The sequence below is a fragment of the Somniosus microcephalus genome, chromosome 3 (genome assembly GCF_052327205.1).
Source record: "Somniosus microcephalus isolate GS21.2 chromosome 3, FLI_Smic_1.0, whole genome shotgun sequence".
Taxonomy (NCBI): Eukaryota; Metazoa; Chordata; class Chondrichthyes; order Squaliformes; family Somniosidae; genus Somniosus; species Somniosus microcephalus.
In genome coordinates, this window is record NC_140989.1 from 297,710,883 (window position 1) to 297,730,327 (window position 19,445).

General features: G+C 45.3%; 1 protein-coding gene across 1 annotated transcript in view; it reads left to right on the top strand.

The window, feature by feature from the left end:
- The window catches only part of c8a (complement component 8, alpha polypeptide), an 80,773-nt gene that overhangs the window by 17,881 nt on the left and 43,447 nt on the right, over positions 1-19,445 (top strand). Inside the window, exons 3-5 of the mRNA XM_085982820.1 lie at positions 8,861-9,002; positions 9,889-10,042; positions 15,917-16,103. Of these exons, the coding sequence (XP_085838946.1) occupies positions 8,861-9,002; positions 9,889-10,042; positions 15,917-16,103 (483 nt within the window). The remainder of the gene's footprint in view (positions 1-8,860; positions 9,003-9,888; positions 10,043-15,916; positions 16,104-19,445) is intronic.

A 19,445-nucleotide genomic window follows, 5' to 3' on the forward strand; every position in this document is an offset into this window, starting at 1 on the left:
ACGAGCGGCTATACTCACACATACCCTTGAAAGAGACATCCATTGTCTTGAAGACGTATATGGGGCAGAAAGTATACCCCAGAGGGAAAATAAGGGTGCCTGTCGAATACAACGGCAAGGAAATACAGAAATTGTATCTGTACATACTGCAAGATGGTGGACCACCATTATTGGGACGTGAATGGATCAGAAAGATAAGTTTAGACTGGCACTCCATTCAGGCACTGACGGTGGCTGGTAAAAAGGATGACGACGTCACACCTGGACGATTGTCAAAAATCTTAGCTAACGCCAAAGAGGTATTTCAACAAGAACTGGGAACTCTTAAAGGCGTAACCGCCTCGATAAAAATAGAAGAGAATGCAATTCCCAAGTTTTTCAAAGCAAGACTGGTACCGTATGCAATTCGCCCAGCCGTCGAGGCAGAGCTGGAGAATCTGGAGAATGCAGGCGTGTTATCTAAGGTAGACTGGAGCGAGTGGGCGACACCCATCGTTCCTGTCATGAAGAAAACGTTAAACAATAAGTCTGAGGAGCCAAGGAAGGTTTGCATCTGTGGGGACTTCAAGGTGACGGTGAACCCAGTCCTTCACACAGTACAATATCCTCTCCCGAGGATAGAAGATATTTTCACCTCACTATCTGGAGGGAAGCGTTTTACAAAAATTGACCTAGCACAAGCATATTTGCAGATGGAGGTTGAAGAATCCTCTAGGAAGTATCTCATGATAAACACTCACAAAGTTCTTTACCAGTATAATCGACTGGTATTCGGAGTAGCATCAGCTCCGGCGATATGGCAAAGAGCGATGGAACAAGTCCTGCAAGGGATTCCGGGGACTCAGTGTTACTTGGACGACATCCTAGTGACAGGTGAAGATGACAGTGAACACCTTGCCAACCTAGAGCAGGTGCTCACTAGACTAAGAGAACATGGGCTATGAGCCAATCGCCCCAAGTGCGAGTTTTTTAAGAAACAGATATCGTATTGTGGCCACGTGATTGATGAAGAGGGGTTACATAAGTCCCCTGACAAAATTGAAGCGGTAGTTAAGGCTCCAGCGCCTGAAAATGTGTCGCAACTGAGGTCATTCCTTGGATTGGTGAATTACTACCATAAGTTTTTGCCGAATTTGTCCACAATTCTGCACCCACTGAACGCCCTACTACAAACTGGAGTAGCATGGAAATGGAGCGATGAATGTAAGCGGGCCTTTCAGAAGAGTAAAGACCTAATCACTTCAAGAGAAGTATTGGCTCACTACAACCCATCACCCTACGGCATTGGAGCGGTACTGTCACATAAATTCCTTGATGGTTCAGAGAGGCCGATAGCTTTTGCGTCACGCTCGTTAACTTCAGCCGAGCGTAACTACGCCCAGATTGACAGAGAGGCCCTCAGCCTGGTGTGGGGGGTGAAGAAATTCAATCACTACCTGCACGGTCAGAAATTTACTCTACTAACTGATCATCAACCTCTTGTCTCCATTTTCAACCCTCAGAAGGGCGTCCCGATAATGACAGCACAACAGCTACAGAGGTGGTCCCTTTTCCTAGGGGCACACCAATATGACATCGAGTGCAAAGGAACTAAACAGCATGGGAATGCTGATGGATTGTCGCGCCTACCGTTGCCGACGGTGGAAGAAGCACCTGCAGTGGATCCTGTGGATATATTCCACTCGACCATAATCGAATGTCTACCTGTGACGAATGCAAACATAGAAAAGGAAACACGAAATGACCCGACACTCTCCTGGGTCTATAATTTAACGGTGAAGGGATGGCCAGCACATGGTGAACCACTGTTGCCAGCATTCTCGCCGAGAAGAGAACAGCTGTCAGTGTGCAGAGGAACCTTGATGTGTGGATCCAGAGTAGTAATTCCACCCAAATTGAAGGATAGAGTGCTCAATGAGCTTCATGAGGGTTATCTGGGAGGGGTAAAAATGAAGAACTTAACCAGAGCATTTGTGTGGTGGCCGGGAATCTATAGAGAAATCGAAGAGATGACCAAGAGCTGTACAGGATGCCAGAATGTCCAAAACGCCCCACCACAAGCCCCTCTACATCCATGGGAGTGGCCCTCATCTCCATGGCAAAGGGTGCATATTGATTTTGCTGGTCCATTTATGGACTCGATGTTTTTAATTGCGGTGGATGCACATTCAAAGTGGCCAGAGGTAATAAAAATGTCCCCAACCACCACAGAAAAAACTATCACAGTCTTACGAACCATATTTGCCAGAAATGGGCTGCCTGAACAGATTTGCTCCGACAATGGGCCACAGTTTGTGTCTGAAGAGTTCCGGAGGTTCTTAAAGAACAATGGTGTTAAGCATTACACATCCGCCCCATATCATCCAGCCACCAATGGATTGGCTGAGAGGTTCGTTCAAACATTCAAGAAGGCTATCAAGGCAATGTGTAATGAAGACATACCCCTACAACACAAGGTGGATAACTTCTTGTTTGCCTACCGGAATGCGACACATGCGGTTACCAACCAAACTCCAGCCATGATGTTCTTCAATCGAAGGCTACGATGCCGCTTGGATTTGGTTAAGCCAAACATCAGAAGAGAAGTGGAGAACAGGTAGTTTCAGAATATGAATGAAAGGCCGACCAGGAGTTTTAAGATAGGTCAACCAGTTTTGGCCCTGGACTACCGCACAGAGAAATGGCAGCCAGGAACGACCTGCACACGGCAAGGACCCCTAATGTATACCGTGGATGTTGGAGAGAGCATTGTAAGACGCCATGCTGACCAGATTCTAGAGTCACTGGAAAACGTCAATTCCACATCACGATCCGATACACCTGGTGATGAAACCGAAGTACCAATTGCATCTACCTCAGAATCGGTGATATTGGAAGCAGACGAACCAAACAACGACGTTGATCCCGAATCAACTTTGCCAGAAGAACCTGATACCCCAAAGAGGCGTTATCCAGACAGAATCAGGAAGCCTCCTCAAAGACTGAACTTATAATTGCTTAACTTCAGCTAATGTATCTAGCAACTGTAATTGTAAATATGTTATTTAATTATTAATCGAATGTTATGTACTGTTTAGCTAAAAGGGGAGGAATTGTAGTGTATGTACTTTGCAGAAGGAACTATATTCTGCAGCCCCTGTATACTGCAGTACCAGTAGTGACCACCCCTGTATATAAGCCTGTGTAGTAACTTTTGCATAGTAGTTCCAGTTTGCCTTCACTCAGTAAAGACCTGTTGTAACCAACTCCTGCAGTCCGTGTCTCAATTACACACGGACATAATAGTCTAGACAGACTAGATGCAGGATGGATGTTCCCGATGGTCGGGGTGTCCAGAACCAGGGGTCACAGTCTAAGGATAAGGGGTAAGCCATTTAGGACAGAGATGAGGAGGAATTTCTTCACCCAGAGAGTGGTGCACCTGTGGAATTGTCTACCACAGAAGGCAGTTGAGGCCAATTCATTAAATATATTCAAGAAGGAGTTGGATATATTTCTTAAGGCTAAAGGGATCAAGGGATATGGGGATAAAGCAGGGACAGGGTACTGAATTTGGATGATCAGCCTTGATCGCATTGAATGGCGGAGCAGGCTCGAGGAGCCGAATGGCCTACTCCTGCTCCTATCTTCTATGTTTCTATGTGCACATCCTGCCTCTAAGCTATCCTGTAAGATATGCACCCTGTCAGTATCTGAGCTGGTGGCTGTGAATGTGAAATCAAGTGACTGTCACTTGATCATCACTGTCTTCTTGGTCTTCCTCCACTGCCTGGCCAAGTTGCAGTTCCTGGGTATATGAAAGGAAAAATGGACAACGGTAATGTTGTGGTGAGGGGAGAGGGGAAAGTAAGAAGTGCATGCTTACACCTTCTGCAGCTTGTAAGCCAGAAGAGTTGTGGGATGAGGGGGAAGTAGGATGTGAGAAGGAGGATTAGGGATGAGGATACCATCACCTTCAATGGATTCAGCCCCGCCGCTGGCCACGGCCTCAGCCTCAGCAATGGCCTTTCTGATAATGGCCACCATGGAGGTTAGGACATGCAGGTGTGCCTCTCCCCCTCCGCTTAGTTCCTGCTGCTTCTGGTTGTGCACCACCTACTCCTGCAAGAGAGAGGAAAGTGTGTCAGTGAGTGTCATGCAATATGTTTGGGTGATGTGGCTGTCACAGTTGAATAGCTGGCAGTGTGTGCAAGCTGTGAGATGTGGGTGTGAGGCTTACAACAATGCTAAGTGTGTGAGGGTGAGGTGAAGCATACGAATGTTAGGTATGAGTCCTGATTGATAGAGATTGTTGGTAGGTAAGTGATGGGGGTGTGATGAAGTGAGCAGTGGCTGAGGCTAGTGGTGCAGTTAGTAGGATATGACATTTGAAGATGCATTCGCTGACCTTGACCACTCGTGTGAGGTCATTGAACTTCTTGCGGCACTAATTCAGGTCCTCGGGGCTAAACTCCTGGCATTTAATTCCGTGGCTATATGTTCCCACTGCCTTCTCCTCTTGTGTCTGGAGGGCCTCCTGCCCTCCTGTGGATACAGGACATCTCTCCTCCTTTTCACCTCCTCCACCAAAACACAGAGGGTATCCGGGGCCACATTCTTTTTGCCAGGTTGATAATGTATGGTGTATCCAAAGGCGGCCAATTCCATCCTCCAGAGTTGTATTTTGTTATTCTTGATCTTAGTGCGTTTCCGGTTATCCAGCATAAAGGCCACGGAGCGCTGATCGGTTATAAGTGTGAAATGGCGACGAGCGAGAAAATGACTCCATTTACGTACAGCTTCGATGATAGCCGTAGCCTCCTTCTCGACAGGAGGATAATGGAGCTCGCTACCCTGCAAAGTTCTGGACAGAAATGCAACGGGTCGACCACCTTGATTCAAGGTAGCAGAGATTGCCACATCCGATGCATCGCACTCGACCACAAAAGGAAGACTTTCATCAATGGAGGTTGAGGAGGTTGAAAGCTGAAATAGCCGTTGCCTCTAACGGAAATGACTTTGCGTGAAGCAGGGGCTGGACCTTGTCAGAGAAGTGGGGTATCCATTTCGCATAATAGGCGAACATGCCGAGTGCCCGACGAAGAGAGCCAAGATTCGTAGGGGGAGGGAGCTCCTGAAGCAGACGAAGTCGCTCCAGATCCGGTTTGATGACACCGTTGCCCACCCAGTAGCCAAGGCGACAAAACTGGTAAAGCCGACCATTGGCCTCAAAGGCCATATACTTCTTGTCAGAGTCCTTTAACGGCACTTGATGATATGCGCTCTTTAAATCAAAAGTTGAAAATACCTTGTAGTTGGCAAGGTTATTGACAATGTCATTGATGCGTGGTAGCGGGTAGGCATCCAGGTCATTATACTGGTTAATAGTTTGTGAGTAATCGATGCAAAGACGTTTCTTGTGTTGCTTCAGAGGATTTTTAACAATGACGACTTGAGTCCGCCAGGAAGATGAACATGGCTCAATGATACCGCCAACTAGAAGGCAAGAGATTTCTGTCTCGATAAAGGATCGATCATCTTGGCTGAAACGTCGTGATTTAGTGACTATGGGCTTACATCGGGGGGAAAGATTGGCAAACAAAGAGGGCTTGTTGAGCGAAGCCGCCGAAAGCGCACAAAACGGTACTTTGGAAAGAGTAAGCTCCGGCTTTGACCCTCCAAACTCGAAAGTGAGTCTTTTGTGTTGTTTCTGGAAATCCTGTCCCAGGAGCACATCACTGCATAGGTTCTTGAGCACCCCGAGCCGGGTGGAGAAATAAGTGCGACCATTAAGAATAAGGTCGACAAGACAAAAACCGGAAGAATTGGTGGTCAGTGTCGTCAAAGCCATTGCAATTTCCCTGTCCGAGGGGTAAATATGCAGTTTTAACTTACTGACAGCCCGCTCACTAATGAAGCTGTCAGAGCTGCATGAGTCGATTAGTGCACTCAAAATGTGTCCATTTACCGAAACCTTCGTGGCTGCAAGGGACAGACTTTGGGGAAAAACAGCTGTGAGGGGAGGAGGGGCAGTTCTACCCTTGACAGCTGTAACCTTTGTAGTGGTTCTTGGGGGAGGAGCAGTTTTATAGATTGCAGCTGTAACCTTAGTAGTGGCTCTTGGGGGAGGAGCAGTTTTATAGATAGTAGCTGCAAAACTAGCAGGAGCTCTCGACCGGTATACCTTAGAAAAGTGGCCTTTCTTACTAACAGCGGCTCTTGACTGGCATACCTTAGAAAAGTGACCTTTCTTGCTGCATTATGAGCAGGACAAAATTTCCTATAATGGAATGCACCTCCACAGAAGAAACACTTTCTTCCAGATTGCCAAGATGCTGCTAGGGCGGGGTCGTCATCAGTGTAGGTTTCTAGGGTAGGGTTGTCATCAGCCGGGTTGAAGTCATCATCTGTGAGGGCTTCCGCCCAAGGCCTATCGAAAGAGTCACTAAGAGTGATAGCAGCAGCCCGTGCACGTGGTGAAAGATAGGTGTCTGCATTCCTCTTTGCTAAGTCCAGAGAACATGCCTGGTCATAGGCAGCCTGTAACTCGAGGGTTTTATTCTCCAACAGACGCTGACGTATGAAGGGAGACGCAATCCCATTAATAAAGGAATCACGAATTAACTCCTCCTGGTACTGCTCAGCTGTAACAGCTTTAAGATTACAATCCTTGCTGAGCCTGCGAAGTTTCTGAAGGAATTCGTCAAGTGATTCCCCGGGTTGTTGTCGAGTTGTGGCCAGTAGATGCCGAGCAAAAATTTCATTTGGGGACTTGACATATAGCTGCTGTAGTATTTGGATAGCGGCGTCATAGTCTACACAGTCTTCAATATAATCAAACACATGAGGGGATACATAATTCGCAAGTATCTCTAATTTATCAGGAACATTTTCACCACACACCCTGAGGAAGTTGCTAAAAGTACGATACCAGTGTTTCCATACCTTAGCAGCTGTAAGTGAATTCGAGTCCAGGTCGAGACGGGCGGGTCTGAGTAGTTTCTCCATGATGGATCAATTACTTGTCTGAGTTCCCTTCTACGGTTCCGGCTGTTCCCAAAATCACCCAAAGCATGGAGTCGATATCAAGTTGATTAAATTGACGTAATAAAACTCACTACGCACTTGGTTTGAGCATAAAGCAAGGCTTTAATCAACTTGTTTCAGAACATGGAAGTCTAGTTGTACTTCATTAGTTCCTTGTCTTACAAAATGTCCCTGGCAAGCTGGGGCCAACGCCCGAGTATCTATACTCCTTGGACGACGCCACCAGCTGGCCGTCTAGCATTATTTCACGAGTAGTTTCTTGATGAATGATGACATTTATAACACATAACTTTTGGATAGCAAGATAAAACATAATGGCCCAGAAATTCGGGTCGGGGACTTCCCGCGGATGCAAGCCCCCGACCTGCACTTACCTTGTGTGCTGGCCGTTGAGCTGTGGGCCCGCGTGGAATTGCGATCCTGGGCCTCCTCCAACTGCCGGTGCGCAGTGCTTCTGTATCCCAGGGGCGCAGTTAGTTCGATGCATCCCCTGGGATCACGTGGACCATGGGGAGCCAATCGGAGCAGGGAATGCTTCATTCATAAGTTTGACAGGAAGGGCTGTCAAACTTATAAATACTATAAGCCCCAAAACATCACTAAATCTTCAAATAAATTTAAAAATGTATCATTTTTTAAATAAACTATAAATTACATGAAATAACTATTTTAAACAATAAATTAAATTTTTGAAAAAAATAATTTTATTTTCTAACGGGGCTAAAAATAAACTTACCTTTCTTTAAAGTATTTAAAAATAATAAACCTGTGGAAAAAATGTTTTAATTTTAATTAATTCACCAATTACCTTGTAAAAAGCAGGCCTTGCGTACTCGCCCGTGGAGACCCGAATTTCTGGGCACATGAGATTGGTGGAGCGTAATTACACGGAGCAAACACGAGTAATACTCCTTCAGATAAAAGGTTGAGCACTAATGGTAAAGAAGAAAGAAATAACTTGAACTTATATAGTGCCTTCCATATCCTTAGGATCTTTTAATACACTTTATAACCAATTGATTGCTTTTGAAGTGCAGTCCCTGTTGTGTAGATTAATTTGCACATAGCAAGGTCCCACAAATAACTAATGAATGACTGACTAGATAATCTGTTTATTTGGCAGTGTTGATTGAAGGAGGAAGATTGGCTAAGAAACTGGGAGAACTACCTACTCTTCTTTGAACAGTACCACAGGATCTTTTACATCCACCTGAGCAGACATTCAGGCCCTCAGTTTTATGTTTCATCCAAAGCAGCACTCCCTCAGCTGACATGTCAGCTTAGGTTATGTGCTCAAGTCCATAGTGGAGCTTGAAACCATGACCTTCTGACTCGCAAGCAAGAGTGCTACCAACTGAGCCAAGCTGACACTTAGATAGGGCTGTTTCGACAGCAACCCTATGGGGAGTGCAGAATGTTCAGTTACTTGATCAAGGGGTTTGACCTCCAGGGGTTCTTGCAAGAATTCATCAGCCCCCTCTATAATCTGATGACAAGCTAGTCAAGCTGACCCAGAGACTGGATGTTGATATGCAATCTTCACAAACTGGGCTCTGTTATTAGCTATTGCCCTAAAATATTGACTGATGAGATAGGTTTGCGTTGTGTGGATGAACATACATGCATATTGATCTAAACATACATAAAATGGTTGTTATACTCCTCATGTTCCCATATTTATGTGGTGAGTGAAGCATCAAGTGATGTGAGACATGCAAAATAATGCTCAATTTTAAAGCTTGTTAATGTTATTGTCTGTATTTACTGGTTAACTACGATATATTCTCTATGTATAAACAGGACTGGTAACTAATGTATTTGTTTTATGGTAAAGTCCAGATATAGGAATCTGCGGAGGCCAGCCATATTTGGTGGTAGCAGGTGTATTGGATCTCTCTGGGAAGAAGCTACCTGTCAAACATCTGAACAATGTGCGCCAGTAAATACCTGTGGGGATCAGTTTCAATGCAGCTCAAGTAAGTAACTCTCTGAATAATAATTGAAGATCAAGATTCAAATATATTTAGAAGTTTGCCATCTTTTCATTATACTCAGTTGACCAATGATCCCAATCCCCAGACCACCTATCTCTTTTCAGAGAAGGTCACCATCAAAAAGGACATGTGGTGGACTGAACAGATTGTGGTAGAAATGTGGACAGAAAGCTGCTTTTTTAAACACTACATCTGTGTGGTTTTTTTCACATTTCTCTCCTCCTATCCTGAACGTGGCACCAGCATTTATCTGATATTTTGACTAAGTGGCAATTTTCATCATCTATATAACTCAGAACCACGTCATATTTTGCATTTACTGGGGACATCCTGCTACCCCAACTTCCAAGTGCTTTCTAAGTCTGCAATTTCACTCACTAGCATTAGTTACTATCTCTTGCAGACACATCACATCTATAGAATTAAGTTGTGATGTAATTGCATTACCACACTGCCGCCAAGTAAATGTGTTCAAAAACTTTAGTATTCCCAGGGTGGACTGCCCATAATCTGCCATAATTGTGACAAATAATATGTTGGTCAACTAATTTTTTTGAATTTTTAACGACAAAAGTGTTAGTTCTCCATTGACATTATTTTCTTCACATTAAGTTAATTTTCATTATAGGGATTTAATTCATTAAAAGTGAAACCAAGCTGTTCCTAAAGTAAAAGTTCAAGAAAATAAATGTTCTTTTTATTGTTGAGAAACCTAGATAGCGTAGGAGGAAAGAAGATATAACTCAAAAGGTGGTGATTATGTGACACCAAACATAGGTTTTGATAACACTTAAAATACCTTTGTAAATTAAATATAATCATCAATATGGGAAATTCATGTTTAAAATCACTAATGAATATTTTTTAGGTCGATGCATCAAAAGACGTTTACTGTGTAATGGTGAGAGAGACTGTGAAGATGCTTCAGATGAGGAAACCTGTGAGTCTGATGATCCACATGAGATAAGAACTTTCTGCAGTGACTTGTTTTTAATCCCAGGTATACAAGTAACTATGATTGGGTAAGTCATGTTAATGATTCCAGCCTAGATACAGTTGGGCTTTATTCTTTAGTTCACCTCTTTGACTTCTATGTTTACATTCTAGTATAATGGTCATATGCTATTTCATGGGCCAGTCTATAACCTGGATGTTACATGATGCAGAACACCTCCGTTCAGTCCGTAAGGGTGACCCCGAGCTTCCGGTCGCCTGTCATTTTAATTCACCGCTCCATTCCCACTCGGACCTCACCGTCCTTGGCCTTTTGCATTGTTCCACGGAAGCTCAACGTAAACTCGAGGAACAGCACCTCATCTTCCGATTAGGCACTTTGCAGCCTTCTGGACTCAATATTGAGTTCAACAATTTCAGATCATAACCTCGGCCTCTATTACATTTTTACTTATATCTTTTATCCACCCCTTTGTTTTGGTTTTTCCCTCCCCCCCTTTCCTTTTTTTTTCTCTCTCCCACATGGCAGCTGTCTCTCATTCTGCCAGAACATTTCACACCTAATCTAAGCCGTTTTTTGTCTCCACTAGTCCTATCACCATCTCGTCTCGTTTTGAATACCTCTTAATGTCTCTTCACTTCTTTTGTTGTCTCCCACCCCTGCCTTTCGATCTATTTAATTTCCTTTCCAGTTTTGAAAAAGGGTTAGACCCGAAACTTCGACTCTACTTTCTCTCCACGGATATTGCCTGGCCTGCTGAGTTTTTCCAGCATTTTCTGTTGTTACATGATGCTGCCTGGCTAGTGGTTCAATATCCTGTCATTAGATCACTGCTGAGATAATAGCAACATGTAATCAGTTATTACAGAATTGTAAAGCCTTAGTATATTCCTGCAGAGTGTTAATTTTGAAAATCAGATCAATACAGGTCTGAGTTAAAGGGGGTAATTTTGATTTTGGTTGATAGTGTTAAACGGGTGATATCGGATCAGACACCCGTTATACATCTCTGCTGATTGTCAAATAGTCTGCTGATATCGCTGTCTAGGCTCACAAATGTGTCAGTTTCCACACACTAGCCATTCTTGTAGCTTTCTAAAATAGATCTAGGGAAACTTCTGTGCTGTCAATCATGCCTACTAGGAAGTTGATTACAGACTGTCCAAATGTGCCACATGTAGTATACTTCCTGCCAGCAGGCAGTGAATAATTTTGCTTTGAATCCAAGTCCCAAAGGTGAAAGGACAATGTGCTAACCCACCGTGCTACCCAGCTCCCACTAGAAAAACAGATCTTTATTTAAATTAAAAAAGAGTAAAATATTATATATCACTCTCTGAAACAAATCCTAAGAAAACTTCTTAGCCTGTTTCTGTGATGAATGCACCCCCGACATGTCACTGGAACACATCCTGGAATTTATAGCAACTTTCCACCATCTACAAGGCACAAGTCAGGAGTGTGATGGAATACTCTTCACTTGCCTGGATGAGTGCAGCTCCAACAACACTCAAGAAGCTCGACACCATCCAGGACAAAGCAGCCCGCTTGATTGGCACCCCATCTACCACCTTAAGCATTCACTCCCTCCACCACCGGCGCACCGTGGCTGCAGTGTGTACCATCTACAAGATGCACTGCAGCAACCCACCAAGGCTTCTTCGACAGCACCTCCCAAACCTGCGACCTTTTCCACCTAGAAGGATGAGAGCAGCAGGCGCATAGGAATACCACCACCTCCAAGTTCCCCTCCAAGTCACACACCATCCTGGCTTAGAAGTATATCGCCGATCCTTCATCGTCGCTGGGTCACAATCCTGGAACTCCCTACCTAACAGCACTGTGGGATTACCTTTACCACACGGACTGCAGCGGTTCAAGAAGGTGGCACACCACCACCTTCTCAAGGGCAACTAGGGATGGGCAATAAATGCTGGCATTGCCAGTGACGCCCACATCCCCTAAACGAATAATAAAAAACTTCACAGACACCTGTATGGAAGGCCCTGAGGATAGAGGGCGCAGGCCCAGGAAAAAATTCATTCAGAAACGTTATGACTGAGACTAGTTATACCTTGGGATCCAACTTACTGGAGTCTATTAGGGCTGAATTTGACAGGCTGGGGAATCAGTTTGACAGAACCTTGAAGGCAGAATTCAGACTCCTGAATGGTGCTCTACATTCTGCTGACATGCAGATTGCTCACCATCCTGCTAGAGGGCCCAACAGCTGGGATGTAGCAGGAGATAGGACGGGTGAGGCAGCTCAAAGGAGTGAAGAAGTGCCAGCTAGCAAGCAGATGGTGCTAACCCATGCCTAGTTCCAGCTGCAACCGAACCATCTCACGGCCCTGCATGCAGGGGCACAACACTGCTCCCATCCTTTGAGCTCTGCATTTTACAGCAGTAGCCTGCCACTGCACTTGCTGCTCTCACTAAGGGAGCATTTTAAAGTCACATTCGATTAGGAGAAGCATATCTTATCGGGTCACCAAGGGGAAGCACAGTGGTAAGCAAAAGAAGCACTTGTTAATGAAAATGTCACCTAATAGATTTTGAGCACTTTATATCTCTCAGTCCGAAGAGTTTTTGTGGGAAGGGCCATTTAACAGCTGGCAAGATGGTAGTTCAGTACAGTAGATAGGAATGTGTGGGGATTAATTGGTCCAATCACTTGTTCAAGTGCCAGATCTGGCAATTACTGGAAGATGTTATCTGTTAGCGCCTGCCACACCAATCTACCATACGCCACTGCCACTTGCATGGGGCTGTGCCTCAGCACTTGTACTGATCTGCGGGAGAGCAGACTACAGGTGGGCTGTGATAGCACCGAGGCCCCTATGCAATACTTTCACACAAACTTTGGAAGTCTGTGGAGATAGGGGAGCCTGAATGGCAGCTGTCTGAGCTTCCACCAAAGCTGTCAGAACCGTCACCACAGGCTCTGTTACTGAGATCCCCACTGCAGCGTTCATAGAGCTGACCACATGCTCCATGGTTGACTGCATTGCCTCAATGTCTTGCACAAGGACCCCACACAAGTTGGAAGTAGCTACTCCACACTGTCCGACATTGGTGTGGAGGCTCCCTGGCAGGCTATCCAATGCACCAAACAATTGCTGGTGCACATCTATCATTGTAAAGGCTGGGCCCTGGATGTCCTCACCTGTGCTCTCTATAGCATATGCGAGCTCACCCTCTGAAGAGGTGTGCCCTGTGCTAGCCATTCCCACTGCCCTTGCTCCTGCTCACCTGTGCATGTTGAATCACCCAGTGCAGATCCCTGAAACTCATTGCTAAAGTACGCGGAGTGCTGATTTCTGAGCTGGTGCTTGCAGGGGTCATTGTAAGTGATGGTGCTTCTTCAGGAGGGCTGTTCTCCACTTCTTCTTCTGCAGATGGTTCTGGTAATTGCAAATGTCCTGGAAAAGGGAAGATAGTGAAGAGTTAGCACTTTGTGGCAATGGAAAGCAGCAGCAGTTAAGTAGCTGCTCTATGGATCACCAGGTTGTCAGTCAGAGTGTGTGAGGGGAACAGTTCAGTCTCAAGAGAAAAGGAGGGGAAGATGGCCAAGTACCCTGACAGACACTTCCATCAGCTACGCTTGCACGGGAAGGTGCCAGGCGAAGGGGCACTTCTGCCCTCACCCCTGCCCCTCCCTCCCGGAACCACGATAGGGTTCCCCTTGTCCTCACCTTTCACCCCACCAGCTTCCACATTCAACGGATCATCCTCTGCCATTTCTGCTACCTCCAAAGTGATCCCACCACCAAACGCATCTTCCCCTCCCCTCCCCTTTCAGCATTCCGTAGGGACCGCGCCCTCTGAGACACCCTAGTCCACTCCTCTATCACCCCCAGCACCTCTTCCCCTTCGCCTGGCACCTTCCCGTGCAAGCGCAGGAGATGTAACACCTGCCCCTATACCACCCCCCTTCCCACTGTCCAGGGCCCCAAACACCGCTTCCAGGTGAAACAGTGATTTACTTGTACTTCTTGCAATCTAGTATACTGTATTCGCTGCTCACGATGCGGTCTGCTCTACACTGGGGAGACCAAATGCAGATTGGGTGACCGCTTTGCGGAACACCTCCGTTCAGTCCGTAAGGGTGACCCCGAGCTTCCGGTCACCTGTCATTTTAATTCACTGCTCCATTCCCACTCGGACCTCACCGTCCTTGGCCTCTTACATTGTTCCACGGAAGCTCAACATAAACTCGAGGAACAGCACCTCATCTTCCGATTAGGCACTTTACAGCCTTCCGGACTCAACATCGAGTTCAACAATTTCAGATCATAACCTCGGCCCCTATTACATTTTTACTTATATTTTTTATCCACCCCTTTGTTTTGGTTTTTCCCTCCCCCCTTTCCTTTTTTTCTCTCTCCCACATGGCAGCTGTCTCTCATTCTGCCAGAACATTTCACACCTAATCTGAGCTGTCTTTTGTCTCCACTAGTCCTATCACCATCTCGTCTCGTTTTGAATACCTCTTAATGTCTCTTCACTTCTTTTGTTCTCTCCCAGCCCTGCCTTTCGATCTATTTCATTTCCTTTCCAGTTTTGAAAAAGGGTTAGACCCGAAACGTCGACTCTAATTTCTCTCCACGGATGTTGCCTGGCCTGCTGAATTTTTCCAGCATTTTCTTTTGTTACTCCACAAAGTAATCCTGTTTTAATACGTTCTGTTGTAAGTCACAGGTTCAACAGTGAAACAGAGTGTAAAGTCCTAAAAAATAAGCTTCAATAGACCAAAAGAACAGGTGATACATTACCGACCTGGGAGGCATAAACATCTGCCTAACCAAGCCTAATTCTATTCTTTCTTGCTTGCCAGCTCCCAGGCGTTGCTCACCGGAGCTGCTAAAAATCTTTCCTTTTAAATCCTTCAGATCCTGGGTGCACATAACCACTTCCACGTATGCCTATTACATGATTGCACCTAATAGGAAGTGTTAATAATGTAGAACTAATAAGTAGACATATAGACAAGATAGCTTAACTGATGAGGATGACTACCATTCTTGGTACCAGTGAGTATCAGATACCTTATCACTCAGCACATTCTTTGGACATTTGGTTATCATCGATCCTCCGTCCATCCTTGGAAACTTGTGGGTCCCCAGCCTCCAGTACCAGCCTGTCTAATCCTGTATCTCTCTTATACCTTAATTTCACATTGCACCTTGGGAAGCTGCAGTTCCCATGTTTCCAGCATTGATTCTTTACCTTATTAGTATAATCAGTTCTATGTTCCACATTCTAAGGTACTAACTCTATGTACATTCATTCTATATATTCTTCAGTTAGTATATTAATTCTATATATTCTTTATATGGCAACACTTGCTAGTACTGGGGCTACAGTAGAGAGGTGAAGGGCTGTGCAGATTGTAAAAAAGCAGTGAACGGGAGTCTTACCTTAGCAATTCTGGTCAGGTCATTGAATTTCTTCCTACATTGCTCCAAGATCTGTGGTATCAGATTCCTAGGGGAGAATTAACCCCCAAAAATGGATGGGTTTGGGTCGGGCGGGAGGTTAAAGTGTTAAAAATCCGAATCCCGACCCCAACCCGCCCACTTCCCATTTTAACGGAGGCAGGACGGGGGGCAGGCAGCCAACCCACTTGCAGGACCCCTGCCAGATTTCCTGCCCTCCCTCCCCCCCCCCCCCACTCATTGAGCGAGCTGCCAATTACAAGTGCGAGTAGCGCTGACAACCCGCCCTCATTATGGTAGTTAGGTACCCGCCTCAAAATGACGTGCGCCTCACATCAATGGATTTGGGTGCCCACTTTCATGCCTATTTTGGACGCTACTTCAAAATCGCGCCCTGTAGCATGTCTCAGCATTGGCAGCAGAGCCTTGTAATATTAAAACTTATGTTCATTTACAGAATAATTGCTGGGTTTATTTTGTCATATTTTTCTCTTTTTTTAAAGCTATAACATCTTAACAAATGAAATTGGAAGTCCCGTTTTAGATTCTGGATATGGTGGATATTGTGAGTACGTGTACAACGGGGACTGGAGGGAACTGCGATATGACAGTGAGTGCGAACGCCTCTACTATAACGATGATGAGAAATACTTTCGAAAACCATACAACTTATTTATATACCGTTTTGAGGTAAGCACTGGATCCAATTTTCAGTTCAAACCTTTCCTTGACAGATTACGTAATTATGAAACACATAGCAAAGATTTTGCATAGCCTCACTAGTTGCTACAATAAAGCACTAGCAGGTCTATTCAGACACCTTCAATAAAAGGTTTCAGTTCGTCATTGCTCTCATGGCCTAATCTTCCAAACTCTAGTTTCCAAAGCTGTGGCTATATTCCACGGTGCTACTGCCAGCCAGGGGTTCAACCCATACCAATGGTTACCCAAAAATCATTTTCAACTCGTACTGATTCAGGTGAAGTTTGTAAACTGAAAGATTCATGCATTGATCCAGTTTCCTGCCCAACTTCCTGGTTTGGAAACTAGGCAGACATTTTACTGACACCTGGAAGATTTCCCTTCTTCTTTGTTGACAGTGATTTACGTCTGTCATAAATCTCATCATCGAGAAACTACCTATGAAATAACACTGGACGGCCAGCTGGTGGCGTCGTCCAAGGAGTATAAATACTCGGGCGTTGGCCCCAGCTTTCCAGGGACATTTTGTAAAGACAAGGGAGCTAGTGGATACAACTAGACTTCCATGTTCTGAAATAAGTTGATTAAAGCCTTGCTTTATGCTCAAACCAAGTGCATAGTGAGTTTTATTACGTCAACATCAACTTTTCCTTAACGTCCAAATGTATTCTGCTCCTTTAGTAAACACTGATGTAAAATTCACACTGGTACAAGAGTTCTATGTACAAGCCCCGAAAATCCGCAAACTGCAATCCCAGTGCTTATGCCAGGATCATGCCTGCTGGTGCCCATCTGCGCTGATCCCTCCAGAGTATGCAAAGTCATTGGGAATGCACCTCACTTGCATGGGGCAAGCGAGCATCCATGACACCACTGTCACATCTGTGACACCCACCTGCCCCATGTGATCAGAAAGTCTGCCACCTGCCCACCGCGGGGCAGGTTCCAGCCCTTACAATGTCAACCGGGAACTCTCAGCAGGAGAGGAATTCTGCAGAACCCTTGAGAAAATCCAGGGCTACACTGAGCCTTGCGCAAAGGGAACACATTTTCAGGAGGTCGGGCATGGAATTCAGTGTGCACTGTACAATTTCCTCTATTGATGGATGAAGAATTGTACAGGGCAAACCGATGCCTGAATTCCCAATGTCCAGACTAAAACTTTTTCCCCAGAGAGAGAAAAGACCAAAAGCTTTAGCTCTGCCTCCCTCCCTCAGCTCTCCATGTTGAGGATTGTTCTGCCAAGATGCAGATCAAACCTACCACCTTGGTGTGGGAGCCATGGCAACTACATTGCCTGATTAGCTGGGCCCCCAGGTGAGTGCTTTGAATGGAAATCAATCCAACATCCTGCTCATGGTGTGGTCTCTCTCACTTGTGGTGACCAAATGCAGATTAGGTGACTGGTTTGCTGAATGCCTCTGTTCTGTCTGCAACTGTGACCCTGAGCTCCCTGTCGTTTGCTATTTAAAACCCCTGCCTGATTCCTACACTGACCTCTCCATCATTTACCTTATACTGTACACTGTTTCAATAAGGCTCAATGCAAGCTCAAGGAACAGCACTTTATCTTTCTTTTGGACACTCTGTAGCCCTTTGGCCTTAAAATTTACATGAATATCTTCAAACCTTAACCAAAGCCTCGACTTTCTTTATGGGAGGTGAGGGAGGTTGACACTTGGGGTGAAAACCTTCTGTTGGAATTCTGCACAGGCAGAGGAATCTGTGCCCTTGGTGTTGGCCTACTTTTTGTCTCTTTACTCGCTTCTGTTTCCATTTCAGACTTGACTTATCTAGAACTATCTCAGCTATTCACATGAACTTTTGATCTCCTTAACAGTTTTGATCTCCTTACCTTACTGTGATATCCGAGTAGTAAGGTCAGAAACTGAGAGAAGCGAGATATTAGGAACAAAACCCAACTGTTTAATTACCCGGTGTAGCAGAGAAACATCTCTTACAGGCTGCAAGCAAAGCCCACAATTTCTTACTGCACGATGGCAAGATGGAGGATTCACCTCTGAGTCATACCCATAATGCAATGCCACATTACCTTAATAACTGGTGTACCAGGACATTGAGTACATGACCCATTACCTTAAATACTGGTGAATGTGAAACCTTACTCTTTGGCTCCATCTGGTGGATAACTTAAACATTACATCCCAGATTACTATATCCCTCCCCTGTTAAGTTGAACATTAATTTCTTAACAACATTCTTAAAAAGTCCCATAAGGAAACTCCTTTAACGATAGTCCATACTGAACGAATCTAGCAGGTCGTGATCAATCTCTCTGGCAGCTTGTGAGTCCTTAGTGAACGTCTTACAGTCAAGTCCCTGCTTGGTTGTGGTAGAGCCACCTGCTGCTCCTGAGCAGTACTCAGAGTATCTGACTCTGCTACGATGGTTTCCTCTTGACGAAGGGATCCAGGTGGAACTGGCTCTGTTCGTGGTGGTGGTACCACCGATGCATTTGGATAACTGGGGGCCAAGTTGTCCTCCGACATCTCCTCTGGAACCTCCAGTTCGATTTCCCCTTGTCTGGTCAGTATCTGATCTACATGTCTGCGTACTACCTGACCAGTTCCCACCATGACCGTATATGATACTGGACTGGTCATTGAGTCTATGACGCCAGGGATCCATTTTGGACGATAACTGAAATTCCTGGTAAGGACCGCATCTCCTTCTCCAAAACTGTGGCTCTTTGTCCTTCTGTCATGGTTCTCCTTTTGTTTGATTTGTCAGTTTTACACCTTCCTTTTTAGGTCTGGGTGAACCAGGTCAAGAGTGGAGCATAGTCGACGTCCTAACAACAGTTCAGAGGAGAGAGTCCTGTGGTAGATTGAGGTGTTATTCTGTAGCTGAACAGAACTCGTGACACCTTGGATGCCAAACTCCCTTCCGCACTTTTTCTTCATCATCTCCTTAAATGTTTGTACGGCTCTCTCCGCAAGTCCATTTGAAGATGAATGATATGGAGCTGAGGTCACGTGCACTATGCCATTGTTTCTCATGAATTCTTTTGTTTCTGTACTCACAAAACATGTGGCATTGTCACTTACTATGATCTCCGGTAGCCCTTGATTACTAAAACTCCTACGCAGGCAGCCTATAGTAACAGTAGATGAAACAGAATTTACAGGATACACATCCATCCATTTGGAATGTGCATCAATGATTATGAGGAACATCGTTCCCATGAACGGACCTGCATAATCTACATGTAATCTTCTCCATGGTTTATCCGGCCACTCCCAGGGGCGGAGAGGAGCCGCTGCTGGTGCCTTCCTGTGTACTTGACAAGTGCTGCATGTCTTGACTAGA